General features: G+C 41.6%; 1 protein-coding gene and 1 long non-coding RNA gene across 3 annotated transcripts in view; one reads left to right on the plus strand and one right to left on the minus strand.

Annotated features, from left to right (window-relative positions):
- CHRDL1 (chordin like 1) overlaps positions 1–26,062 on the plus strand; it is a 44,194-nt gene extending 18,132 nt beyond the window's left edge. For both annotated transcript variants that reach the window (XM_068152033.1, XM_068152035.1), the window contains exons 5-12: positions 9,413–9,558; positions 10,533–10,626; positions 13,969–14,036; positions 15,358–15,532; positions 18,670–18,864; positions 20,541–20,708; positions 21,857–21,946; positions 23,140–26,062. In XM_068152033.1, the coding sequence (XP_068008134.1) occupies positions 9,413–9,558; positions 10,533–10,626; positions 13,969–14,036; positions 15,358–15,532; positions 18,670–18,864; positions 20,541–20,708; positions 21,857–21,946; positions 23,140–23,270 (1,067 nt within the window). In that variant the 3' untranslated portion in view covers positions 23,271–26,062. The remainder of the gene's footprint in view (positions 1–9,412; positions 9,559–10,532; positions 10,627–13,968; positions 14,037–15,357; positions 15,533–18,669; positions 18,865–20,540; positions 20,709–21,856; positions 21,947–23,139) is intronic.
- LOC137447985 (uncharacterized) overlaps positions 1–27,881 on the minus strand; it is an 87,904-nt gene that overhangs the window by 18,768 nt on the left and 41,255 nt on the right. The window contains exon 2 of the long non-coding RNA XR_010988956.1: positions 15,553–15,649. This is a non-coding gene — a long non-coding RNA (uncharacterized lncRNA). The remainder of the gene's footprint in view (positions 1–15,552; positions 15,650–27,881) is intronic.

Genomic DNA, 27,881 nt, shown 5'->3' on the forward strand with positions numbered 1-27,881 from the left:
TATGCTCTCCGTGTTGGGCCCTTCTTACCAAGTAGCCCCAGCATGACACAGGCACTGAAGGACTTTCTGGGGAAGGAAATCCAGATTCCTGGCTATCTGCTTATTTGCACTGGCCCTTCTGGTACAAATGGATCAGCAGATAAGCATTAATTGGATCTCTGGATACAAGGTAAACCTACTGTTGTCACTGTACCTTGGTTTCACTGGAAATGCAGGAAAATAGGCAAGTGCTCAGTGTTATATCAGTGTACTGCATAAACACTAGAGAGTATTATTTATGTGATCTTTTTCCCATATAAACTTGAGGATCAATTTTCAAAGTATGTTTTTGAAAGTATATTTTAAAAAATACAGCCTGGTTTGGACACATAACATCAAGGTTGGTTCAGTTAACAGAGTTGTTCCAAATTTATTCAATATAAGTATGATCAAAATCTTGCTGACTGTCACTGTCCTAGCAAGCTACATAATCTCTTTCTGCAGGATACTTCTCTCACCTCTTTAAGTCTTAGGCTGCTCTGTTTTGAATTTGTAAGGATCAGATTATCAGCATATTTATTCCTCCATTCCAAATATGTGTCTCATACTGAATAGCTATTTCTTATATATAATAACCCTTTTCAATTGAGTAGTAGAAGGAAGAGCCTAACAGAGCATTTCTGCCTAGAGGCAGGCTTCTTATCTTTTACCAGCATTTAGGGTTTGCCAGGGCTGGGAAGAGCTTTGGCTGAACCCCTTGGAACACAGATACCAGCAGAGGTCAAAGGACTCATTACCACTTTTTCAGAGTTCTTACTCCTTAGGTGAAAGGAGGCTAGTTCAGATACTGTTCATCAGAGCAGCTCCATGACTGCTCACATCTACATGTGTTTATCTCACTGTCAAAATGGCTGTTCCAGCAACAGGAGGAGGCACACAGCATTTTACAGGTAGAAAGGGGAGTTTAGCTCGGGTCCCCTCACAAAGCCAATTTCAAGGTGATTACATTTTCTCACTCTGTGCTTCTTTCCTGTACATCAGGGTGACAGAGGATTCATACATGTTCCATCTGGCTGTGCAGCCAAAAGTAACTGTAAGGGTAAATTGTAGTCACTCACTTTGGGCCTGCTTCTATAAGATGTCAGACTGAAGCCTGTGTCTTGCATTCAGTGGGACCTGCAAAGGAGCTTCAGATTCTCAAGTATTTTACTTATGGCTTTGGTGACACAGTAAGACAAGTAATGTGAGTTAGCAGGCAGCAAGCATCCACAACTTAGAGAGGACAGTCCACACATGCTGCTAACCAGTCTGACACTAACATATCACTTGTTGCTTTCCCCATGTACCAGTGACACAGGGCATTACTAGCACACACCATAGAGAATGAAGCACACCATTTGTCAAGAGCTTCCTTTTAGTTTAGTTTCTCCTGCACGAGGTGCAAAAGCATTACTTGCTGAAGGGAACATTTTGAACCAAAGCACAGCTCATGTGCTTTGAATTAATTTGCAATATTGCTGCCCCAAAATTGAAATGGAAGTGTTACACCTTGTTTACTTAAGATCCTGTCTCTAGAGTTACTCACTGTTTCCTTCCAGAATTCATTCCCTAGCTTCACTGGGACCCACTTAAAATAAATGGACTAACCTATACTGTGATATAAAAAATGCTTTTCACCACATGCAAGGTGGGACCCTAGGGGATGTAGTTATCCTTTAAAACTTTAAGGATTCTGCACCAGGAATGAATTAAAAAAGAGAGACAAGAGGAAAGATCCAGGAGTCAGCCCATTGTCATGGTGGTTTGGCAGAAAAATGACAAGAACTGCTTTTGCTGCTGCCAGTCCCAACTCTGCTTTCAGATAAAAGCTGAAAATTGGAGTGGGAGGCACAGTTCCTACTCTGCATGTAACTGGCTTGGAATAGAGCTATTGCTATGAACAGCAGTATTCAGGCTAGGTAATCTGGGGAGGTGTTGTCCCATACACAAACACGCAGTGATTTCCATTCTAAGAGAGATGTACAGCTCCTGCGGGTGACAACCTGTTTCATGTTAAGAGCACATTGCAGTGGTGGAGGAAAACACAGCATTTTTTACATAGTTGGCCTTGGGCAATTGCAACCTGCATTCTGGGAACAGCTAATAAAACTAGAGAGGTAACAAGGTGCATAATATAAAGGAAGCTCCCATCGTCTTATGCAACGCCCTCCCCCCTGCTTGCATGCATGCAGCTCCTTGCATGAACTGCAGTCAGTGCAAGTTAGCATTTCGTTCTACATTGCGGCCTGGGTGTTTTTCAACTCACTTTGTAAATTGTACCTCCACCTGCAGGTTTTTAACTAGAAGTGTAATTTTCTGCTGACTTAGTGAATAAATTTGCTTATAGAGAAAAGAGCTGGACTCCATGAAGGAGGAGTATTAACCCTTTTTGTTTTAACAAGGAGACCTAGAGGTATGTGCAAGTCCTACCCAAGCAAACAGTTTTCCAAAACTTGATGTTAGGTCATCAAAGTGCTGCCTGCTTGTGTTGGACAGCGAGGGCAGCTAAGATGATTTTGGTTTCATAAAACATTCAGTAAGCAAAGCAGGGAGCCTAGTCTTGTTCCTCTTTGGCATTAGAAATGCTCATGGGCACATATTTCCAAGAACTGTGTTTTATTTTGACCTTCACCAGCTCTTTGTGTTGCTTCTGAATATGTAACCTGCAGTTCCTATGCCAGTTTTAAATGTTAAGTAATGCAGCCTCAGACAACGTTACATTACAACTTGGGGTGTGCTGATTTCTCTACAGAAACAGCAGTTAACTGGTCATCTGACTCGGTATTCAGTATCACTAAGGTTGGAAGAGACCTCAAAGATCATCCAGACCAACCTGTCACCACAGACCTCATGACTAGAGTAGGGAGGACACTACTGCCCACTGCAGGCTTGAACTCACAACCTTCCCCTTAAGGGTCTTACGCACTACCAACTGAGCCACATCCTGGTATGTCCAAAACCAGTTTCCTGCACCAGCTCTGAAGTACCTATTGCAAATAAACTGACTCTCCCAAGTGTTCAGTAAGTAGCAAAACTCGCTGGGAATACAAGTGAATATGCAGGAGAGCTGTCAGTGCAAACAGTTGTCCCAGAGTTACAGCAGAATTCAGTTGCTTGTCTAGTGAATAGGGTTCCCAAACAAGCCATCAGACTCTCAGTCTGCACATGCTTACACTCCATGTTGACTGAGGAAATGCATTTCATAAAACCCTCTCTGGAATCAAATTCATAGTCTATCATCTGACTACTTACAAAAGACCAGAGAGACTATCTGCAGAACAGCTCCCAGTATGGTAAGTTTCTGAAGGCATTAGATCTCATGATTAACTTCACATTGTTTAGCACTTGATTGTTTTTACAAGGGTGGTTAATAAAACAGGCAAACTGCAAAACCCCAGCCAGGGTGAGCGCCTCATGTTCTTGCTGGATGCTAAAAGCCTGTCTTTTTCAGTAAATGACACTAGGTGATTCTGAATGTGGCAGTTTAAAAATAGTTCCCAAGTCAGCAAGCCAGGAGTCTGCAAGATTTTTTAAAAAATGATCTTTGCCAGATGTTCTGATACTAAAATAAGCACTAGTGAGGGTGTAAGTAAAGTCTTCACAAGAATGGCCAGAATATTGTACAACAAAGTATCTCACAGAGATGAAATACACCCCGACAGACCCTGACTGAGGTGCTGTGCAGGGTCCTAACAAAGCCTACTGAGAGGTGTGCAGCAGCATAAACTTTGCCTGCACACGTTTGTCCTCTAATCTGCACAACCTCCATTTCAGGAGTACAATCAGTTGCCACTTTAACCTGCTTCTGGTGCAGATCAGTAAAACTCAGCACAGTGACTTTCAGAATGCCAAGATGCTTGATCTCACTGTCCACAATGGCAAAGACCACTTAAAAGCAATTGATTTTCTTCTTGTGAAGGTCATTTGCCACACATAAATACTTACTACTGATGATCATGCCATGACTGTACTGATTTTGAGGTGGTTTTGCTACTTCATTAGTGTCCTAAAATTCTTTGTTAGCAACTATGCCTGTATATCCTGACTTTTCCACAAGGATTGAAGTGAAAAATAGACTGTAGTAATGCCTGGATCCCAAAGCCCTTCCTCAGGTTAGTCACCCTGCAGTAACATTTCCCAAGAGATGAGTTTGCTCACAGCTGGTTCCTGCTTTTCACTCTCTGCACATAGACACTTTTACAGAAGTGTTCACTGTTCTAAACACCAGGAACTGCCCATGGAATTTGTCTAAGTTACTCAAGGGATTAGTTGTAGATAACTGATGCTCTTCTGTTCCATATCCAAGTAAGGGTAAAGCATCTCAGGACCAAGTTTTATAACAGTCTAGGAAGGAACAGTTGTAAATAGAAAAAGCTAAAAGGTAGTGTTTCCAAAACTGACTGTGATCCGTGAGACACACAATCTCTTTCTCCCAGGATACTGGAAAGCCCCAGAAGCCAGAAAGCCCCTGGTTTGTGTACAAAGTATGGCTGCCCTCAATCCTTGGCTGTTGTAAACCTCAAGCCATGGGCAGACCATCAGCCAGGTTTCCATGAAAAATCTGTGATTGGAATAGATTTTCTCTGACCCAGAAAATTTCCATAAAATGTCTGTGGTTTATCAAATTAATACCTAACTGTTTTGCCAGACTATCAGGAAAGTGCTAGCTGGCATCCCCTCACGGCAACATTTTACCGTGCTGTTTCTTCACACACCCTGTTGAACTACAGTTCATGGAATACTGGAACATGCAGTTCTAGTTCAGAGTGAACTTCTATACCAGGCTGTACTACAGATCTAAACTGATACAGATCTTGTTTGTATAAATCAGCAGTTCCTCCTAGTACAAGCATCAATCTCAAATGTAATCTTAAAAATCAGTGTTCAAGCCGGCATCCAGACTGAACCCTGAAGGAAACCTCTCAATAGGCTTCACTGAGGGCAGGATTTACCTTGTGGGCATGGTACATCAGTAAAGAACAGAAGCTGGATAGACAACAGAAGCTGGACACAATCATGTATTTGAGTGAGGAACACTTGGATATAAGAATTCAAGCGTAGCCACCATAGTCTCCAGCTGCTTTAAAAAATCATCTTGAAGCCAATCCACTTTGATGCAGCTGTATTCTGTTGCCTGTTTATTAAACCTGAAAGATTCCTTCAGCCAGATTCAACCTCTAAAGCTACTTACAGGGTAAGTTCAAATCTGTGTCAGGTCACCTGAAGCCTAGGTTGTACACCTTAGCCCCTTAACATTGCCTGATGCTACTGTTAGATCAGTGTTAGATCAGTGCTATCCGTACCACTCACTCATGGCCTTGGCTGGATGACACTAAAATTGCAGGCAAATGTAAACATGATCTTCTGTCAACTTCTACAATGAAGTCTGGGCCCTTTGAGCATAAATGCCAACCACAGAAGAAAGATGCTTCCTTTTCAATTGATGCTATAACATCTTCAGCCTCTATTTTTATATTGCTTCCACTGACACACTATCAATGCCAGAGAGAAAAAGCTCAGATTGAACCCAGTTAATTAAAAGGATTCACACAGATGGTTTGCCTGGTACTTTACAGAGGCAGCTAATTAAAGCAATGTTAGTCAGCACCATTAAAATGCCAGATAAAGCTTTGGGAACAATCCTGATTAAGAGGCAAGGTTTACAAATAGAGCTTTGAGCAATGCAGCATATTTGCATTTAATTAATTCTAATATATCTTAACTAAGGCACAATATAATATATGCTGATATCAATATTAATGCTAGGATTTTTCAGAGTTAAAACAACCCACAATGATTCTAATTTCACATGCTACAGGATAATATGGTATCATGAGGGAGTCTGAACTCTTCTAATTAGATGTGCTTTAAAGAGCCTTCAAAAAGAAACCAAGGCAAGTCCTAGCTGTAGAAAGTGTCACACACTAGCAAAGACAGAGGGAGAAGCTGCACCAGACAGAAGTTATATTTAGACATGGAGTATAAACAAAGCTTCCTTGCAGCCTTAGACAGATGCTGTGTTTGGAGAGGATCAGTTGTGCTCTCCAATATGCTGTCTCCCATATATGACTGTATATATTTTATGCAATAACAGTAATATGGTCTTGTTCTGGAAACTTTCTAAGTCTTACTGTATACAGCCAAGTAGCCTCATTCACTCAGCTAAAAGATAATCATATCCACAGGTATATGCAATATAGGACCTAAACCATGGTCATATTCTCTGTAATTGAAACTGACTTTACTTATAATTGTTTCACTAAATAAGACTTCAAAATATCAATATAATTCCATCCCATATTCCAGAGAGGCAGATGCACATGTGTTTTAGGCTTCATGTTATGACTTAGCTATTACAGGCCTAACTTTTATGATCAGCTTAAAAGAAATGTAGATGAAAACAATGACCTACTGCAACTATCCACTGACATTTTCCAAGCAATAAAAATATCACCATCTTCTTTCCCTTATTTAGAAGCCACAGTTTAAAGGCATTCAGTGATTTCATAAGGATCTGAGCAATGTGGCATAAACCAAGATAAAAATGCAGTAAAATTTACTCTATCCATCTAGTACTCTGAAGAGTCACAGTGAGTCATTCAAATATTGGTCTTTGAAAATTTAGCTTTTGGCCAGGCATCCCACATGGGCACAGCAATATTCTGCAGTGGCTACAAGAGCAGGGCCTCATATCCAGGAAAGAATCATGTGAATTCTCCTTGAATTTCTCCTTTTATTTTCATTTCTTTTCAGTTCTACTGCTCTTTCAGTTGCCCAAGGGGGAAGCAAATAAGATAACTAAGGGTTTGGTAATCTCTTTGTCTGCTTTCCATGAGATAACTCTTGGAAAGCCCAAGAAACTATGGTGACAGAAGTTTTAGAATGAGGCACGGTTCTAAGAAGTACCTCTGTATTCATGCTTTCCAATATTTGTGCCTAATAGAACAGTAGCTGAATTTGTCATTTGAATCTATTGCTGATGACTTTCAAAGCCATGTGTCTTCATTAGAGCATCTATTTTGCCATTCCAGAATGTGTATTACTAGCAAAACATACAGAAAGTGCCAACAACACTGTATTTCTCTGCCATGCACAGGTGTTGTGAAAGGTCTGTACTATGGAGAAGATTCAGAAAGGTATCATTAGACACTCTTGATTGCACTGAAATAATTCCCCCAGGGATCAGTGCTGGGCCCCATGCTCTTTAATATCTTTATCAATGATCTGGATGAGGGTATTGAGTCCATCATCAGTAAGTCTGCAGATGACACAAAGCTGGGGGGTCATTCTGCCCCTGTATTCAGCACTGGTTAGGCCACACCTTGAGTATTGTGTCCAGGTCTGGGCCCCTCAGTTTAGGAAAGATGTTGACTTGCTGGAATGAGTCCAAAGAAGGACAACAAAGCTGGGGAGGGGTTTGGAGCACAAGCCCTATGAGGAGAGGCTGAGGGATCTGGGATTGCTTAGCTTGGAGAAGAGGAGGCTCAGGGGAAACCTTATTGCTCTCTACAACTACCTGAAGGGAGGCTGTAGCCAGGTGGGGGTTGGTCTCTTCTCCCAGGCAGACAGCACCAGAACAAGAGGACACAGTCTCAGGCTGCAGGGGAGGTTTAGGCTGGATCTTAGGAAGAAGTTCTTCACAGAAAAATAGATTGGCCATTAGAATGGGCTGCCCAGGGAGGTGGTGGAGTCCCCATCACTGGTGGTATTTAGGAAGAGCCTGGATGGGGTGCTTGGTGCCATGGTTTAGTTGATTAGATAGTGTTGGATGGTAAGTTGGACTCGATGATCTCAAAGGTCTTTTCCAACCTGGTTAATTCTATTTCTAATTCTAATGATGCATTTGGTGCTTCAAAGGAGAAAGTGCAGATACCATGTCTTTCTCTTGAAGAGAAAGGAAACGTCACGCAAGGAACCCTAAATGGCTGACTCCTGCCATTCTCCTACAGAATGTTCTTTGCTGACCCACTCACTCTCAAATACTGTAGTACATATATGTTTCACAGCCAGATTTGACATTTACCATTCCAAATATTATTAGTATCTCATGGACCAATATAACTAAATATATGCTTTTATGGAAAACTCTACATGTCAGTGTTTAATGCCAGTGCATTCCAGCAGAAAACTGCTCTTTCACTTGAGCTCTCAGCTGAAAAATGTGCTTCTGTGGTGGCACAGTTTCACAAATATCTCCCCAGGTTTATCTGATAGATAGTGAAAGGGGCTAGAGCAAAACCTGAATTTTCAGGTCAGGTTTCTTTTACATGAAAACCCAAACCCACTGAATGAAATTTCAGCTGCATTCCTAGAAATTTGCAGGGATTCGGGCTGCAGAGAACAAACACTTCACTGTTACTTCCAGCTCTTGTTTGAAATGTTTTTCCCATGCTGAGATGCTAAATTCATGTGAATGTAATTGTAGAGTTCCAGATCCACTGCCCAACAGGTATCAAGTGATGTACATTGCACGGGTAAAGTATAATCCCTCTGCACAGTTTGTCAACTACTAATTGTTAAACAATCTAGGGGATGCTTTACCATAAGGTATGGATAGCTTTGTGTCTTATAAAAACATTTAACCCATTTGGTGCTGAATTGGGCATGCTTTTGAGTTGAAACAGGTTTCAGTATTGAACTGAGACTGTCGTCTTGCACTCATTTGCATATCTGATACTAAAATGCATGTCAGAAAAATCAGCTTTTGGGTGGCTTTTGAACTGTTCTTTGACAAGTTTTGCCCTTTTTGAAAACAGTAGCGATGAATTGTGAAGGCCACTAGGAAGAAACACTTGCATAGTCCATAATTTTCTCTTGTCACCCAGTTCCACCACTAGTATCTGTGCCCCTCTGCCAGCAGGTTTGGGACTGTGGATGGCCAACCTGCAGCACTTTCTTCTGTGGGCTGCAAAATTCCAAATCATTGATAAAATTATACCAGTACTAAGAAGGGGAAACCATGCTAGAACAGTGCTATTGATAGTGGGATCCTGTTTGTATGCAGGATCTGATGTTTTCTACATTGGAGCATGAAAAAGTTGTGTAAATGGAACAGGTGGGCACAAAACTCCACCTGTCTATCCTAATACCAAAAGCTACAGCAGGTAGAGCAGGAGAAAAGCCAGCAGCATGAAACATGGCTGTCACTGCTGGCATTGCAGTGGATCATCAACATCCTAAGATTAGTTGGGACATCTTGACTTGACTGTGTGAATTACTGAGTTCAGCAAAATAGCAGCATTAGAGTATCTCTTCTACTTTGTAATATGACAACGCTTGTCCTTGTATAATAAAGAGAAATGAGGGAGAAGGGAAGGTTTTCCTCCCTTGTATTTGTGATACTGTGTATTGTCAAGAACATTTTCATCAAGTGTTCCTTTCCCATTGCTTCCAGAGGACTCCCTGTTCTCAGTAAACAGTAAAATCACTGGGAAATCCTGTGAATACAACGGCACCACCTACCACCATGGTGAAATGTTTGTGGCAGAGGGGCTTTTCCAAAACAGGCAAGCAAACCAGTGTGCCCAGTGCAGCTGCTCAGTAAGTAACATGATTTGACAGAGCTCTGCTCTGTCTGTGCTTTATTTCTCTTTTCCAGAAGACAAGGCACTGAAATATAAGCAATACATATGAAGGGTGGGGAACTGAGACCTAATGCTGAAACTCATGAGTGTTCAGGGCCAGTTTGCAGCACCCAAGAATTGCTGGGTGACTGCTTACTCAAACACAGTGGACAAAACCTACCCTGCCAAGCATGGGCTGTGAGTGAGCTTACAGTGCTAAGGCATCAGGTAAAATACTGCCATGTGTGTGCATATATAGAACATTTCACTTCAACCTGACTGGAAAATATGGTACTAAGTCACTGACTGAAACTGAGTTCATTTGGACTGAACTGATAAATAAGATCCCACAGGACGGGAAGGGACAGCTCTGTAAAGTGGCACTGGGCCACAAAGCCATTCCTGAGATGTCACCAGTTTGAATCCAGTATGTTTGATCAGTCATCCCATCCCATGACTCCTCAGAGCTAGTGTCTGAACCAAAGTAACCCTCTCAATCCAGCCAGTTCTTCAGTACCAAGTACTGGCAACTCCAGACTTCCTCTGATCAAATCATCCTTGCGTTCTACATTACCTACAAATTTAACAGGCCAAATACTGAGCAGACTTTATGACCTTTAGTTCCTGCTAAGTTATTCCTCCAGTTTGTGGTAAGACACAACAGAGGAAGAGCAGGGGGCAGAATTTACACTGGATGATCTTAGTACCAACAACATCAGGTGCATTTTCAGCCTACAATAATTGCAGTTCTCCCCACACACTTTCACCTCTTCCTTTTTTCCATATTGCTTTAAAGAGTCTGTTCAGACTTTTCATTGCTCTGGTACTCTGCCTTTGCATATGAGAGTGGTATTTATATAAACACACGTACTAGATTTAAGCATGCCCATAAAAACTGCATATGCTAGGCAAATGAATGACTCCTAAATTCTCCTTGTGTTTGACCGTCAGGAAGGAAATGTGTACTGTGGGCTGAAGACGTGTCCCAAATTAACCTGCTCTTTCCCAGTGTCTGTTCCAGAGTCCTGCTGTCCAGTTTGCAGAGGTAAGTTTGAGTACCACCACAGAAGTACAGGCTCTGAATTTACTCCTTGCCCTGTCTGTGCACCCGCACTGTGACTCAGGACACTTGTCTGCAAGCTTCCCATCCAGTGCATGTTGGGAAATTAAACCTTAAATTCCAGCAGGGGGACATTGCTACCTTTATTCTCCTAAACTGGAGCAGGGAGAGGTTGCACTGATGATAAAGTTGCATCCCCGTAACAAGGTAAATCAAGGCTTTGCTCTGGGTAGAAAAGCTTTGCAGTAAAAGAAGAGCTTCTAACTGATAGGTTACCAAAACCTGCCCCAGTTATGAAAGACACAGCAATTCCAATTCAGCGGGTAAGGCCAATTACTGCAGTTTAAATCAGTTGTCAGTCCATACTGAGGTGGCTTTTACTAGCAATTCCATCTTAGATCTTGTACACACAGGACACTTGATTGTAGGGGCCTTTCCAGGCTTTCTAAATGTCTAAACCTAAATGTCTGCCTAAACTCCTATATAAGGTCTGAGAAATTATGCATGTATTTTATCTCACTATTAGTATTGTGGCATTTGAACTGCCTCTTCTAGGCTATCTAAACACCTATGGCCAGATCGTAAAGGTACCCATGGGTTTCAGAAGGGCCACTCTATTGATACCAGCAATGCCAAGATGCTTTGTAAAACTCCTCAGCTTGCAGATGTGTACAGCTGTATCCTTCTGAGATTCTGCTTGCCTGAACTCAGTACTGTTGCATGGTACAAATAAAGACTATTATCTTGTTAGTTGTATAATTTTGCATAGGGTGTTGTGAAACATAAACCAGCACAATCCCACAGTCCCCATCCTCCGAGTTACTGAGTAGACACACTGGACCAGAAGCTCTGAGCAGTGAAGGGTCTGAGCCAAAAAGAGGGTACCTCAGAGTGCAGTAGTGCTTAATAATGCAACCTGGTACAGAGAGAGTGCAGCACATGCTGAAGGAGCAAGTTCCTGGGTAGCAACTGTGATGTCCTGTCAGTGTAGCAAGCTTTCTAAGCTACTTAACCTGCAGAGAGGCAGTGGTAATTAACTGAAGTGTGGCACCATGTAGGACCTGAACTAATCTCTTGGCTGTGTGCTGCTTAAATACGTCAGCTGAATCGGAGCGAGGATGAGTATCCCTGTGCAGTACTCCTTTGCATGGAGATTGTTCCTCGTTCTGTACTGCTTTGCCATGTTACTCCAGAGTATCTTTAAATATTTTGCCAGGCAAGCTGCTTATAAAGCTTTCTTATCTCAGGCAGGCAAAGTGACAGTCCTTGCTTCCCAAGGTGAAGCTTAGTGACATGCTGTTTTAAATGTAATACACAGACAGTCAATTAAAGTTAACCTTTGCTAATCATCCTATTCCTGGTATCTGTTCCCTAATCATTTCTTGAGCTGTATTTCAAACCAACTTCTTCCAGTTAAAAAAATCATACTGAATTTAAAGTGCAAAGTGTCAGATGGTAGCTATGCTGTAAACAAACCTTGCACTGGAGAAATCAGTTACTTCAGCCAGAGAGTGATTATGAGAAGCAAGTTCATTCCATATGAGAGGTGAGTTTAAATCAGTTTATGCAGTAGAGAGAACCCAATGCCTCCACTTAGGCAGGGGTTTTTAATGTATTCTACTGTCTATTACTCTTATTTTAAAATATGATCATTTATCTCATAAGCAGCTTTGTCCTTTTCAACATGGCACAAGCTGGTTTATGTCCCCACTGCCATTCTTAGGAAATGCAAACCTAAACAAGATCTAGCACAGCTCATGGGGAAGAAACTGAGTCAGTTTCTGCTCCCTGCATGGCCAAATACATTAACATAATATACTAAAGTGTACTGATTTTCCTATTAATTCATCTACTACTGACTAGAGAAGGCTCCAAGCACTAAGGTTCAGATGGTGATTTATGTCAGGATCCCCTTAAGTTCAGGGGAAAGTTACCATAAACTGCATAAAGGGTAAAATGCTAATACATGTTATGCACTAAGGTAGTGGATCCATGCTGGATCTGAGTTAAATCTGGATGAGATAACTCCAGAACTGGTTGCATACTTGCATCAGCACCATGGATCTCCCAGGGCTGTGTCACTCACTACTACTGCTGCAGCAGCTATCCTGTTTTGAGGACACAAGCCCCTAATCTGTGTCATTAATGTAAGGCTCCCTATGTGGTGGCACTGCTCTGCATCCTAGTGTAGTGCTTGACACATCTAGAGTGAGGCTTTGAGCCACTAACAAAGTGGTTTTATCTGCACCTGTATCTGAATTCCAAGACTGGGATAAATTCCCAGATCAGCTCCACACTATTTCTCCTGTTCTTGTACAAGCTCTCCAAGAATCAGGTTCCATTGCTTGCCTTATCAAGGAACACCACTAAACACAGCTCTAAAAACTTCTTAAAGCTGCATTATCTCTATAGCCTCAACTGATTTTTCCCTGGTGTGATTTCCACCATAGCTTATTCTTATTTACCTTTATATTTATGATGTTGTCTGTAAAAAACAAAACCAACCAAACAAAAAACCCTAACTGGAGACTGCTCCTGAATAGCAATAGAAACTAAGGGTTTCTTCTGTCCAACTTTCCATAAATCACATATTTGGCTATGAGGAACCAGAGCCTGGCTCCACAAGCCTCTTGCATTGATTCTTGGAAGCATCACAGAAGTATGGAACAGTCTGTCTTTGACAAAGATGAAAGCACCTCCTTGTTTCCTAATCGTACCTGGGATGAATCATGACTTCTCCATTTTTATTAAATGAAGCATAAATAAGAGGGAAAAGCCCAACCATCTAGATATGGGGACAGGGAATTTGCAGGACAAAAGATGGCTTAGTTTTTCTTCATATGTATAACACAGTGCTATTTATTAGTGGCTACACTTGGATCTGACTGCAAAAAATAACTCAGAATTCAGTTCTCAGCCAAGCTACGTGTCAGCTGAGCAACTGCAGCACTGTAGTCGAGGTCTCCCTCAGCCCACAGTAGATGGGAGGTCACACAATTTAGCCTTTTGCTGGGAGATTAGCTAAGTCACATCTCACCTTTGCATGAGATCAAATAGCAAATGGTTGCTGGAAATTACTTTGCCTATAGTATCATTAAACCTCATAAATCTGATAACAAGTCTTCATCCTGAGTTTGCATAACATTTGAGAAGGCATCTTCCTTTTGGTCTCTACAGAGTCTGGCATGACAAGGTCAGACTACAGACTGACTTCTATACCTCCACCCTAAATTTAGCTGTAAAGATGGATGAGACTTTTCCCCTAAGTATCTCCCCACGTGCTGCATAATTCCCCCCCCAACTGATACTGTTCTGCTTCATGTACAGGAGATGGAGAATTGTCGTGGGAACATTCTGATGGAGATATCTTCCGGCAGCCAGCCAACAGAGAGGCTGTAAGTCTGACTTACGATTTAAAGATATGTTTTCCTGCTGTGCAGTGTGTGCTAGTACATGGGGAAAAATAGTAAAGGATGATAAGAGGTCTGAGTATCTACTGCTTCATCCTGGATTCTGTGAATCTAGCCCAAAATAGGCTTCTTCTACTTGTGCATACCCCTTAATAAACTCAACCTGAATTCATGAATAGGGCTGAATTATAAACTCCCATGAGCTCCCGTGGGCTCTGGACTTGGTTTTGGTTATATATGTTCTGTAAGAATAAAATCTGACAGCCTTTTGTGTGCTCTGCTGTGGTGGTGAGAGACGGTCACATCTGCAAACATAGCTTTTAAAATGTAACTGCAAACATACAGACATGTATATATTTACTTTAGGGCCTTCACTACCTCTGGGGCTAATGCCAACTGTTAACAACTTACTCTCAAGAGATTATTTTTATAACAGCATTTGAAGAGACCATGAAAAGCTTTTAAGTGTTAGGTGCACTAACTAGATACATGAACCAACAGGTCTTTGGATGAGTGAGAAGAATTAGCCTTTATAAAATAACTGATGTAATATAAACTATTCCTCATGCCCATGGGTATTTTGGAAACTAATACTCTGACAACAAGCAGTGTTTTTTTCTCTGTAAAATATACTGCATAATACTACTACTTTCATTTGTAAATAAAATGAGGCTTCTCAGTCTGTAAGACTAGTAAGGTTTGGCTCAGTCTGTGCAAGGCTGATCCTGGCCTTAAAGCTACTTTAAAGCTGCAAGCAGACAAGCTGAACAGTCATTCTGGATGTGCTCTGCCACTGGAGCCATAGTAGAAAACAATTTCCGTGAGGAAAACTGAACTGGCTCACAATTCTTCTCATCTAATCTTAGAAGAGAGACCAGTAAAGCAGATATCTAGCTATGAACACCATTTTTAGAACATGGAGGGAAATAGGCACTTCTGGGTGGTGATTCATCTCCTCATGATACAGAGATCCATAACAGGTCAGGTTCTAAAATTGCCTCTCTGTACACTGACTTGTTTAAGGACTTCAGATGACCAACTCAGACAAAGACACCTACACTAACATTCACAGCCAGGTGAGTAAGCCACATGCGTAGATGACTTTGTTACCACGTTAACTATCCACAAAACCTCAATGGCCTTTATTTAATGTGATACCATTCATTAATGCAGCAAATGAATTCATTTAATGATGTTTGATGATAGCGACAACACTCTTCTCACTGTGTCCAGCCTCTAGTACAGCCTCTTTCCCCATGTTTACTGGAATGAGACATTTACTTTCCTGGTCTCTTTCTGCCTCCAGAGACACTCATACCATCGCTCCCATTATGACCTGTCACCCAGCTCTGCAAGGCAGGTAGTCAACATTCCACGATTTCCCAGTTCCAGGAGTAACCGTGGAGTCCTACCAGATCCCCAGCAAGCTTCAGGAACAATAGTACAAATTGTCATCAACAACAAGCACAAGCATGGACGAGGTAAAGACAAATATTCTTACAGCATGGCTCTGGGTAAGGAATCCATCACTCGTAGCTCAGAAAGACTTCTCAAAACATCCAGCAGAATCTATGAAGTGCACACTGGTACCAACAGACCTAAAGCAAATCAGGGAGAGAAATAGCATTAAGCTATAAAGGATATGAAATCAGCTCTTGACTGAGGTCAGTGGTGCCTACAGATACAGCTGTGCATTTCAGTCTGCAGAGGCACCAGACATCATCACCAGAGAGATGAGTGCTTTGTGCCATAAAGGACACCACCATTTACATTCACTAACTCGTTCAGACACTAACTTGTCCTGTAGGGAATTGTTTGTGGTTATTTTCTTCCACTGTCTCCTATTTTGTACCTTTACTCACTGTAAACAGTGCATGTTTAAACTGGCCCACAAATATCTTACCATAAGGCTTTCCACAGTATCAAGAGTTTTTCTGCCTCCAAGGCTTAGCAAATTATTCTCAAGAAAGACAATATTATGATTTCCTACAACTTAGGCTGGTTGTCTGAGACAGTGGGATGCAAGGGGAGCTTTTCCTCCTCCATGACTATTATTGAAGCAGGCTAGGCATTAGTTTATACTGGATGCCTGAGCTGCAAAGAGGCAAAGGTAACCAAGGTAATGAATCTCACTCTAAGAATCTTCTAAGTGCCTTCAAAGGGACATACTCCATTATGGGGACAGCAGAGCTTTGAGCCCGTATGGCAAGCCTTCCAGTTAGTGGGACAGCAAGTTTTGTACAATAAAAAGGGCAAGATGCTTAGTTCGACAGTGGGTGTACCAAAGTGAGCAGAGTGCTGCAGAAACAGGCCTAAGAAGCCATGAACGAAAATAGCTGTAAAAATGCATTTTCAGGAGAGCATCTATCCACAAATACCCATCAGTATATCCTTGAAACTCTCCACAAAGAGTTAAAAGCCCTTGTATTAGGGCCAACTAATCTTTTAAGGTATTAACTAACAGAAGGAATGTTGGCTATAGGATCTTTATTATCCACCTGAACAAGCATGAAAAAACATTCAGATCATGCCAGTGTTTGATGCTGACTCTAAGAGCAGGAATCTCCATGCAGTGCAACATCTTTGACATGCAGTTCACCCAAGAAGACATCATCAAAGCAATTTCTAACTGATTTGTTTCAGCAAATAAAGGGCATACAGATGAACAGCATATTTCTAGATGCAGTATATAGTAACTGCCTCAACTTCAGACACTCACTGCCCGGAGAGTGTCTGAGAGATCCTCATGATGGAAACAGGAATGCTGACCGTGTATTTTCTTTTGTTCTTGTGCAGTTAACAAGTGTTTTACTAATTAATGCACAAGCCCCTTGAGACGAATTTTAACAAGTTTAAAGAAAACCCCAAACCTCTCCTGACATGCAAACACCATGCAGTTGCATGGATACAGATTTATCATTTGAAACATGCAGAGCACTAAAAAACAGGGCATCAGGGAACTAGAAGTTATTTGCCATGTTTTGGCTTCAACTGGAGGTTCATCTGCTACCTCAGAGTAATTATTTAACTGTTCTGTGCTAAACAAACCCTTAAACCAGAGAGAATATGTATCTACACAATGTCTAGTATTATCCCTTCCACTGTCAAGGAGAAATCATGAAATATTCATGTCCACAAAGGATCTGGAGAACTCTAGTTGGGAAAAATAAAACCATATAAGCATAAATGTAACTGATAATAACAGTTTTTAAGCACGTAAGAGGCCTGCTGAGCAGCTGAGTACTTTCCAATTTTCTCATTTATATTTTTTTCCCATGTTCTTAAGTATACAAATAACACTTCACTTGTTTCATTTGAGAAAAACTGGACCCTACCTCTAAAATAAAAATGTGTCTTAAGAAAGAGTTAAAAAGTAGCTAATTATAAACAAAATGATAGCTTAACCCCATGAAAGACAATACATGGCAAAACCCACTCCTCATAAATCTCAGTAACTCAGTACAGTATAAGCCAGTTGGTCACATCTGGTACCAGTTAGATGTAAATTTCAGATTACAGATAAAAATTAAATTGCTTTTGAAAGTTACAGGCAAAAGAAGAACATATTTTACAAATAAAAGCATTAATAAAAATGATGGCATATTAGAAGAATTGGAAATATTTACAACATAGCCCAGCTTTGCTTTAGTTGCTTTTAGAAATCAGGCACTGCCCTTTCTTTTGCCTTGTTAGGATTAGTTTGCATTTTTCTTTGTGTTTATAAAATATTTTAAAAGAAAGAAGTAAGGTTTATAGGACAAATGCAAACATGGTGTAAAGTGATATAATTCCCATTAACTGCTGTGTGACCCAAACTGGCTTCCACCAGACATGGATTTTTCCACTCTCCTCCTGGCAGCTGTATTTCTCTGTCTCTCAAGGGCAGTGATGGATAAATACACTGAGGTGTTTAGATGCTGTTGGAATGGAATTTCAGTCCCATGTGCACCCTTCCATGTCTTGTTAATGCTTTCATGTGATTCCCAAAGCCAAATGTCTCTATGTACCTATAGACATACGTATTTCCACAAAGGACATTAAACTTCATTTGGCAATGTTCCCTTTCTTTGTTCTGTGTGCTGTGTAGAAGGAACTCCCATGCAAAAGCAGTAAAAGCCCATAGGTGACAGTAACCCACCCCACTGCTAGCAGGGGTCTCTCAGCAAAAGCTATGTTCAGCTAGTGGCAAGAAAAGCTGTGCAGATGACTCAGCAGCAAATGTCATGATCTTCTCACCTACAGATTCTATTCTAGAAGCCAGTGTAACAGGTTGTATCCTGTGTGTGAACTGAGATGAGGAGGAGGAGTGAGTTCTATAAGCTGCTTAGTGATGCACAAATGAAATGTGTACACTGGGCAGGAGCAAATCAAATACTTGACTTGGCCACCTTCACTGTTCTCCTCCAGAATGATGGACACCAGTGTCAGAGGAGTTGGAATCAAAGCAAAACTGCCCAGAAGAGGGTGATTACAGGCTCAGGCTCATTTTAAGCAGTAGAACTCCTAGTTAAAGTTAACAAGCAGAGACCAGCAGGTCCAGAGGCACTGAGAGACAGTGCTTTAAACAAATGTGCATGAATCAAATGAACTTTGTGCTTCTTGTTCTTTTCTTTTGTAGTTTGTGTTTCAAATGGCAAAACGTATTCACATGGTGAATCTTGGCATCCTAATCTCCGAGCCTTTGGGATTGTAGAGTGTGTGTTGTGCACCTGCAACATCACCAAACAAGAATGTAAGAAAATTCATTGTCCAGAACAATATCCCTGCAAATACCCTCAGAAAGTAGAAGGAAAATGCTGTAAAGTCTGCCCAGGTAAAACAAAGTTGATCACAGACCACCTTTTTGCTGTGCGTGTTAAGGGGCTTGGTTCAAGCCATCTGGTCACAGGAAGATCTGATGAAACCAGCAATAGCTGTGCCTGCTGTGCCAATGTGTGTGTAGAGGTCTCTGCGTGAGACTGGCAGAGCTATTCACTACTCCTTCTCAGCTGGGGGGCTTGCTGTTGTGGGTATGTGTTCTGCCCAGCCTTTCTCTCTCCTGTTAGCATGACTTCCTGACACTCATTTCCAAAGAGAATTACTACAGAAACATACACATGAAGTTCATTACTGTCAAAAGATTTTCCCATCCTTCCCTGACTGAAGTGCCCACAGAACCTTCAAATAATTTTCTGGCTTGTGAAATTTGCATTAATATAATTTCTTCTTTCTAAAATTTATCAGAAGGATTCAAAAGCCCTAATTATAAAGTGATTGGTGTGAGTTATTTAGCTTAATCCTTAAAATAAATACCAACTTAGCACAAATGTAGCATTGTTTCTGTGCTACACTAATGATTAAACTTACACAGGTGTTACTCCCTAAAATCAGTACCTATGGCTAGTGAAGCTTCTGCTAATGTGGATCTGCTGATGGTTTTGCCAAATGATCTGTTGCATATGATCTAAAGGCTAAAGGGTGTCCAGTTGCCTCTCATGCCTGTAAACTTCTTTTCCAATCTGTATGGCCCATTTCTATGTTTGTTTGGAGGTGCATTGGGCAAAAATACTCTGAGGAAATGAGTTGTTCAATTGTATTTAGAAGTCCTTCATCAGATGCACACTTACTGGGAGCAAGCACCATGCAGTGGCAGTAAGCAGGCAATGGGTATGCATCTAGATCCTTTTGTATACTTGTGAATAAGAGATCCATAGCTTTTATTTGGCTCAGTTGAGACAAGAATAGTTAGAAAAAACTGGCTAACAGGCTTCAACAGAAAACTGAATAGCAAAAAGAAAGTTACTGTCTCTTTTCTTTGGGGTTCTAGGTGCCATTTTAAAGAAAGGCGAAGCTCTTCCTGCAGTTTGTCTTGGCCTGTGGAGATGTATTAATTCTTAGGCTTTTCCACAAACAGAAGTCAGAGTTTCTGAGTGGCATCATCTCTCTCACATTCTTGTCCAACTTCCATTTACCAACAGAATAATTGAAATTTCTATTTAAATGTTCTACAACCTTTCCAGGTGGACAATAGATAGTGTGCATTGTGGCTCGCCCAGGGTTTCCCTGGCCAGCTGGCTGCTGCTGAGCAAAATGCAAACCTTGCAGGTTCTACCTGCCCTTCTCCCCAGCAAGCAGTAATTTGGGTCGCTTCACTGTCCAACCACCAATTTTCATTCAGTTAATTAACTCTGAGACCTCTACTGTTATGTCAAATATGCTTGAAAAGTGGACAACAAGTTAAAAATGGTGGGTGGGAGTCTTGGAGACCAGGTGGTCTTACACAGCTTATTTCCTTACGAAAGTGGATTATAAATATGTATAATGCCTTGCCACCATGGACAGACCACCATAACCCAGTAGAATAGAACAATCTGGAGCTTAACTAGGGACAGATCTGTGTGGCCATACAAATAAAACTTCTAAACTAAATCTGTGTGGCTATTGGTGCCAAATAAGTTCTGGAGGACTTGATTACAGCTCTTGTATGTGTTTTGGTCTTTTTTTAAATAGAAGAAGTGCCAAGTCAAACCATTGACAACAAGGATTACTTCTGTGGGAAAGAGACATTTCCTGTCTATGAATCCATTTTCACAAAGGAAGGAGAAACCATCAGAAAATTTGCAGTAGAGACTGAAAAGCCACCTCAAATAGAAATACATGTGTGGACAATTAGAAAAGGTGAGTTGGGCCTGTTTTTACTTTGAACAGTGTATCATTTTCCAGTGAAATCCCAGGCCAATTCACAAATCCAAGCACCCTGAGATCGCTGTTCATCTGGCTCTGTAGCATATGACTGTTACAGCCACTTCCAGCATACTCAAGTTTTGCTGTACAAAACCCATCAGTAACACAAAGCTCTAATACTGCAAACTCTTACCTTTCATGGTGAGCAAAAGCACAACAACCAACAAGTTGTTGGTACTACACTGCAGTGTAATTTACTGCAGAGAAATGGGTATCAGGGTCTGAATCAAGTGCCTAGAGGTCCTTATTTATGATGGACTAAAGCTTTCCATTGAAATCAGTCTGCCTTAGTGATACTACTCTCATCATGGTCTAGAATATAGGAAAAAAACTTGTTAAGGGTGGAAACAACTAGACTAACTGGTAAAAATAAGAGCTAATAGAAGAGCATTCACAAGCCCCAGCACTTGTACAAATTCTGAACTTTTTGTATAATAAACATGACCTCCAGCCTCCATACTTAATCTACTTTAAGCAAAAAGCATGTAAACCTCACAGGAAACCCTCAGATAGTGCAGCCCTTTACATGGAAACAATACATCTCTAGGATGCGCTGTAAAGCACAAAGCCAAGCCCAAAGCATAAGCAGAGGAGTCAGAGAGGATTTGACAGTAACTACCATCTCTGTTCAAGAAGCCACAGAGCCTTCTGATGATATGACTGTGATGTTGCCTACTAGCTCATGACAGGCAAAATGGTATCTTGACTGCAGAGAGTTTTCCTCCAAGACACTGGGATTTTGGCTTCTGTTGTAATCTTAGATTTACTCATACTAAGGAAGGGTTTAGCTGTGCTGGAAAGAATTGACTAATTCTTACACTCCTCACAAACTCTGTGCAGTTGTAAACCCACAGAAATATTTCCAGGGGAAACGGCTGGCAAATGGGGTGGGGGAATGGTGGTGGCAACAGGGGGATGGCAAACAATGAGAAAGAATAGGCTGAAAATCCATGTGATCAGTAAGGATGATTTCACAAGGTGACTGGACATGGCAGTAGTTGTACGTAAAGGCAGGAAACAACCCAGGCTGAAAACAACAGGTACATTTCCAGTAACATGCACTCCTTACTTCTTTGCTGAAGGGATTCTGCATCACTACTATGTTGAAAAAATGTCCAAGAGAGAATTTGAAGAACTTCCTTACTTCAAGCAGATAACAAGGACAACCCCCAGTAAGTAAAATTCTGACCTCTTCAAGTTTCTGTTCTCCATATAATCATCACCTTGAAAAATATACTATTTTACCCAACACAATCAAACAGATGCACTCACTTTGCCTTCAGTATGTCTCCAATATCAAAACACAACAATTTAAAATACACAGATAGTTCATGTCCATGCTGTCTTAGTCTCCTGTATTTTATTTAAATACATGATTGGCTGTTTTCTGCTCATGCTACCATGTCTGAGTTATGATTGATGTTAGCACAGCAGCACAATTCAGGTTCAAGTAACCTATCAAGTTACCCCAATTTTTTAGCCATTTAGAAGGGAAAATAATCCTACATACATATGTGTTAAAATTTCAAAGAAGCCTTTCCTGTGTTCTTAGCAACATCTTCAGTATTAAAATACATATTTTGAAAGGACATCTGATTATTTTCTCACTCTGGATTCAATTTCTGGTTGTTTTGGGGTTTTTTTTTATTTTATGCAGCTTGGGACATGACACCTAGTTTGATAGCTGAACTGAGCTATAGACATTTTTAGTTCCCACTTCTTTGGCATTACAAGATGTCATTTTTTCTAAGGCATCTAATTAGGTCAAGGAATTATTTTTCCTGGGAATAATACATTCTTGATAATACAGCCTTAGTGTGAAGCAGACACCTTCTCATATAAAAAGTTTTCTAAGTTGTTGCTGTCAACCTTCCTTAACTCATCATTGTTCTTTGTAATACAGTATTCTAGTTATCAGGACAGCAGGCATTTATTTCTACTAATATTATCAAAAATGTATTGAAATATTAATATCCAGCAAAAAGAGTTTGTATTATGCACACCCAGGCAGAGTTCACAGTGCCTGAAACATTTACACTTGTTGCTTGCCAACTGTTAAATACTTTGGTTTACTATCAGGGTAAAATTTATCACACTGTCATAAAGCAGAGTATCCAGCATCACAAATGGCTGGATAAATAAGGCCAACTTACAGTACTACTTTATTAAAGAAAGGAATAATATTCTGGTCTTTGTTTATTATTTTTAACAAAGTCATTTTGCATGGAACATGTTACATGATTGTAAGATACTCAGAATATTTTCCATGGGAGGACTGGACATTCTCTCTTTGACCATTGTGAATCATTTGGTCTGCAGAGTGCCCTTTTCTAAGTATCTGTCTCCTTTGTGTTTTTGTTTTCAGGCCAGTGGAAAATATTTAGCGAGGGAGAAGCTCAGATCAGCCAAATGTGTGAAAGCAGAGTGTGCAGGACTGAGCTTGAGGATTTGGTAAAGGTTTTGTACCTCGAAAAGTCTGAAAAGGGTCACTGTTAAGGGAGGCAGCACTGGAGGGAGAAACACAAGAAAACTTATGAAAACTTGGATCTGCAGCTGGACTGCAGGCTTATTTTGCTTAAGTCAGCAGTTGCCCTAAAAACCAAAACTATAATGCAGTAATTATTCACATCATGCACAGCAAATTTGCTGCTTTATATGTAGTGGTCTGTGTCAACCATTAAAATATCTCCTCCTGAAGACTAGGAGGCTCTGTATTACTGGTGGGGGAAGGAGAAAGAAAGACTGAACTTTCCCAGAGTTGCATTGCTTTATAAGTTAAAAAGAGAGAACAGAACATTTTTATTATTATTATTATAATTTGGCAAGTTATTCAAACTAATGAAAAGAAGGACACCTAATAAATGTGCAGGAGCTATGGAGAGCAATACTTCCTGTGCTGAATTTATATCACTTCTGGTGTTGAAATGACTTGCACATTTTTTTTTGGTAGTGGAGGAAGAATACAAGTGATATACTACTTGAGTTGGAAACATAAAAAAACAGATTTGAACTAACAAATTCCTAAGCAGCCTGCCTTTGGGATGATGTTTTGTAGTACAGCAAACTGAGTCCATAAACTGAGCAGCAGGTGTTAGTGGCAGTCAGTATATTTTTGTAGCAATTTGAGCAAATGTTCGCTTGTAAGTGGTTTTCACTGTTTCCTCCACCCACTCTTCTACAAAATGTGAACTGTTAGCTCCCTATCACAGCCTTAATAACTTTATTCTTCTGGGCCCTATTAACACATGGTCTTAGCTGATAAACAGCCTTCTAAAGTGGCGTGGCAGAAGGTGGTGAAGTACTTGCAGGACTTTCAAAACACTTAGAGGCTTAAGCCTCCTGATTAATAACTCCTTAAGAGTTGTGACAGCACTTAATTTATATGTTGGGATTTGTAACAAACCTTGCCTTGTGCATTTTTCTGAGGGTGACCTCTGAATTCTCATGCTTCAGGGACATCTCCCTCCCATGACCAACACCAAACAGCTACAGCAAGCCTTGAGAGCACAGCAGCTCTGTGAAAACAGTTCTCTCTGTGAAAATCAAACCTAAGAAATTCTGTTAACTTTGCTGTTGCGTGTCTACAGTGTGTTTAAGAAAGGTGGCTTTCATCTGCAGAAAGTTGAAAAACCTTTTCTCTGAAGTGTCACCAAAAATACTGCACTGCCTCACAGCTGCAATGTTAGATTAAATCCCAAGAAGCAAGGGACTCTGCCTGCTTTTGCTTCCATTTTCTACTCTACTGCTGTTCAAACACACGCTAGGAAACAAATCTTTATGAAAATGGTTTGAGCCAGGGGCTGGGTCTTCACAGGGAGTGAAATTAACAGTGACAGCAAGGATTTTGAGGCTTGTCATTCTGCCAGGGACAACACTGCAGGGTGTACCCCTTTCTGAAGGCATGAGGTGTGGCAGAGCTCAGTGCTGAATGCCAAATGCCCGTGTCAGGCAGAGTTTCACCATCCTGAGGGGATCCTTGTCTTGAGCAGCAAACCCTGGCAGCTTCCCTGTGCAGTGCAGGCTTCAGGGCCAGGCTTATTCATGCTGCCCAGGCCCTGCCTGTGCTGTCTGCAGCTTCAAAAGGAAGTAATGCAGGGCTCTCCACACAGAGGAGCAGGTCGGGAAGACAGAGGTGGAAGGAAGGCTGAAGCAGAATGCTTCAGGTTGATCTCAGGTCCTTAGCAATCTTGCTTGTATATAGCCACCCCACTGTCACTAGCCTGCACAGAGAGCAGATGATATTTAGGAATAATTCCCTCCCTACCAAGCACTCCACACAATCCACTGCATAACAGGAAAACACACTCAAAATGGAGCTGCTCCTGCAACTGTATGGATTTGCAAGAATTAAATAGTGTTACTTGATATCAGTAAGAACCATGGGAGCCTCTTTCCAAGCCTCCCCTGCAAGGAGGGAAAATCCCAGGGGTCCCTACATGGTCCACACAGGAATCTCAGCTCAGGGCCTGGAGCCTTTTCCCTTCTACTGCCTGGCTCTCGGTGTCTAGGGCTCTTCCTCACATTTTTCCCCTCACCCCTTGCTGCCCAGCAGCGTTCTGCAGATCTCAGAGGGTCCTGCAGCCCCATTGCCAGCACCTCAGCACAGGCACCTGTAGCCCTGATATCAGCTGTGGTGCACAGGCTTAACTAGCACCCAGCCCTTAAAAGTCCTGAGTCACTGTGAGCCAAGTGAACTGTTCCACCACTGTACCACAGACTGTAGCCTCTGCCTCCATAAATCCTGTCCTGGTGTTTGATAGGGTGCAGTGTATCCTAACTGAGGTCCTAAGACTGCTGCAGAAGTGCAAAATTTTATTATAAATGTTCTAATAAGTCATGGGTTAACCTTATTCCTTTGGTGAAGATGTTGTAAGGAAGAGGTTCTGAGGAACTGGAGTGAACTGTTGAGAAGACCAGCAGTTGATTTCTCACCTCATGGGCATCATCAGTTTGTAGCAGTAGCTGGTGGAAGAAGACTAAGTGGAAAGTGTACAGTGTTTGTAATTTTTTTTTAAAGAAGAAGAAGGCAATCTGCTTTTTGTATTTGTAACAGGACAGGTGGAATCCAGATTGTGTATTTATTTTATAAAGAACACTTTTTAAGAAAAGGAAAAAAAAGTCATAAGCATCATTTAGTAAAAAGTAGTTTCTGGTCACTTAAGGCAACAAGATACACCGTGTCATGTTTTCCATTCTCTTCATGGGATGTACATCTGTTACGGTACTTATTTATGTACTTGTATCACTTTGACTTGGTTTGATAAATTAATAAACTCTGACATTGATAATAAAACAAGATGTTTTGTGTATGATCCTGTTTGGTCAAGATGTTTGCAGTCCTGCTACTGCTGGCTCAACGAGGGCCTGACCCCCTACACCCGGCTGGGTGCAGTGCATGGCTGTCTGCTGTGGAATCGGGCAGTGAGTTATGGGAGAGTCAGGTTCAAAATTGCGCAGCAGAATGCAAAGTAAGGCTTCAGCACTCAACCTACATCCTTTCAGGTGTGATCTTGAACCACAAGGGCTTCAGCAGTGCACCTAAGATGCCAGTTTATAAAAAAACCTAAGAGATATTCATAGGTTATAGGCAGTTCTCACTTAACCATCATCACTTATAACTGAGCCTGAGAAGCTCAGTGAAGTGCACTCATGGGTGTCCCAGTGAAGTCATCAGGATTGTGTGGACCTCCACAAATAAGTTGGCTTCAATTATTTAACTGTTGCAAGATGCTGCAGTGTTTAATCCATAGGGATGGTGATGCTGCTCCCATTTAGAATAGAATGGAATAGAATAAACCAGGTTGGAAGAGACCTTCAAGATCATCGCGTCCAACCTATCACCCAACACCACCTAATCAACTAACCCATGTAACCAAGCACCCTGTCAAGCCTCCTCCTGAACACCTCCAGTGACGGCGACTCCACCACCTCCCCAGGCAGCCCATTCCAATGGGCAATCACTCTCTCTGTGTAGAACTTCCTCCTGACCTCCAGCCTGAACTTCCCCTGGCGCAGCCTCAGACTGTGTCCTCTTGTTCTGGTGCTGGCTGCCTGGGAGAAGAGACCAACTTCTGCCTGTTTACAACCCCCCTTCAGGTAGTTGTAGAGAGCAATAAGGTCACCCCTGAGTCTCCTCCTCTCCAGGCTAAGCAGCCCCAGCTCCCTCAGCCTCTCCTCACAGGGCTTGTGTTCCAAGCCCCTCACTAACTTCATTGCCCTTCTCTGGACTCGTTCCAGCAAGTCAACATCCTTCCTAAACTGAGGGGCCCAGAACTGGACACAGTACTCGAGGTGTGGCCTAACCAGTGCAGTGTACAGGGGCAGAATGACCTCCCTGCTCCTGCTGGCCACACTGTTCTTAATGCAGGCCAGGATGCCATTGGCCCTCTTGGCTGCCTGGGCACACTGCAGGCTCATGTTCATCCTACCATCAACCAGCACCCCCAGGTCCCTCTCTGCCTGGCTGCTCTCCAGCCACTCTGACCCCAGCCTGTAGCACTGCATGGGGTTGTTGTGGCCAATGTGCAGAACCCGGCACTTGGATGTGTTAAATCTCATGCCGTTGGACTCTGCCCATTTAAGTCCATTTCAGACCAGGGCAGAGCTCTGACTGCTCATCATATCTGAAAATCAGACATGTGAAGCTTGCATCCCCAGAGTTGAAGCAGTTCATTCTTTTAGGTCTTTTCTCAGGAATAACTTCTGCATAATTTTGCAAGCCCACTTACACTAGCACTCATTTAAGCCAAACTGAAAAAAATGAAGAAATTACCACAACCTGGGTAACACAGTTTCAAAGGATCAGCAGGACGCTGAAACTACGAGCTCATTTAAATTGTTTCATCTCAAGAGCCATGACTGTTTGCTTTCAGGACTCAAAAGCTGGGTAACAGTCATATGCTGGGGAGGCAGCACAGGACCTACAATATAGAGATTTTTTGCTGAGAGATACGTGTGACCTTTGGGAAATACGCAGTTTCATCTAGCTTTCACTCAGCATGATTATATAATGGAAACCAAGTGAATTAAAAACCAAGCCTTGACAACTGTGAGAATAGTACAGGACATACTGCTTTCTAGGAAATGCATATTCTGAAAGAACAACAT

Source organism: Melanerpes formicivorus, unplaced genomic scaffold (assembly GCF_026170545.1).
Source record: "Melanerpes formicivorus ecotype bairdi unplaced genomic scaffold, bMelFor1.0.p_v2 SCAF_22, whole genome shotgun sequence".
Taxonomy (NCBI): Eukaryota; Metazoa; Chordata; class Aves; order Piciformes; family Picidae; genus Melanerpes; species Melanerpes formicivorus.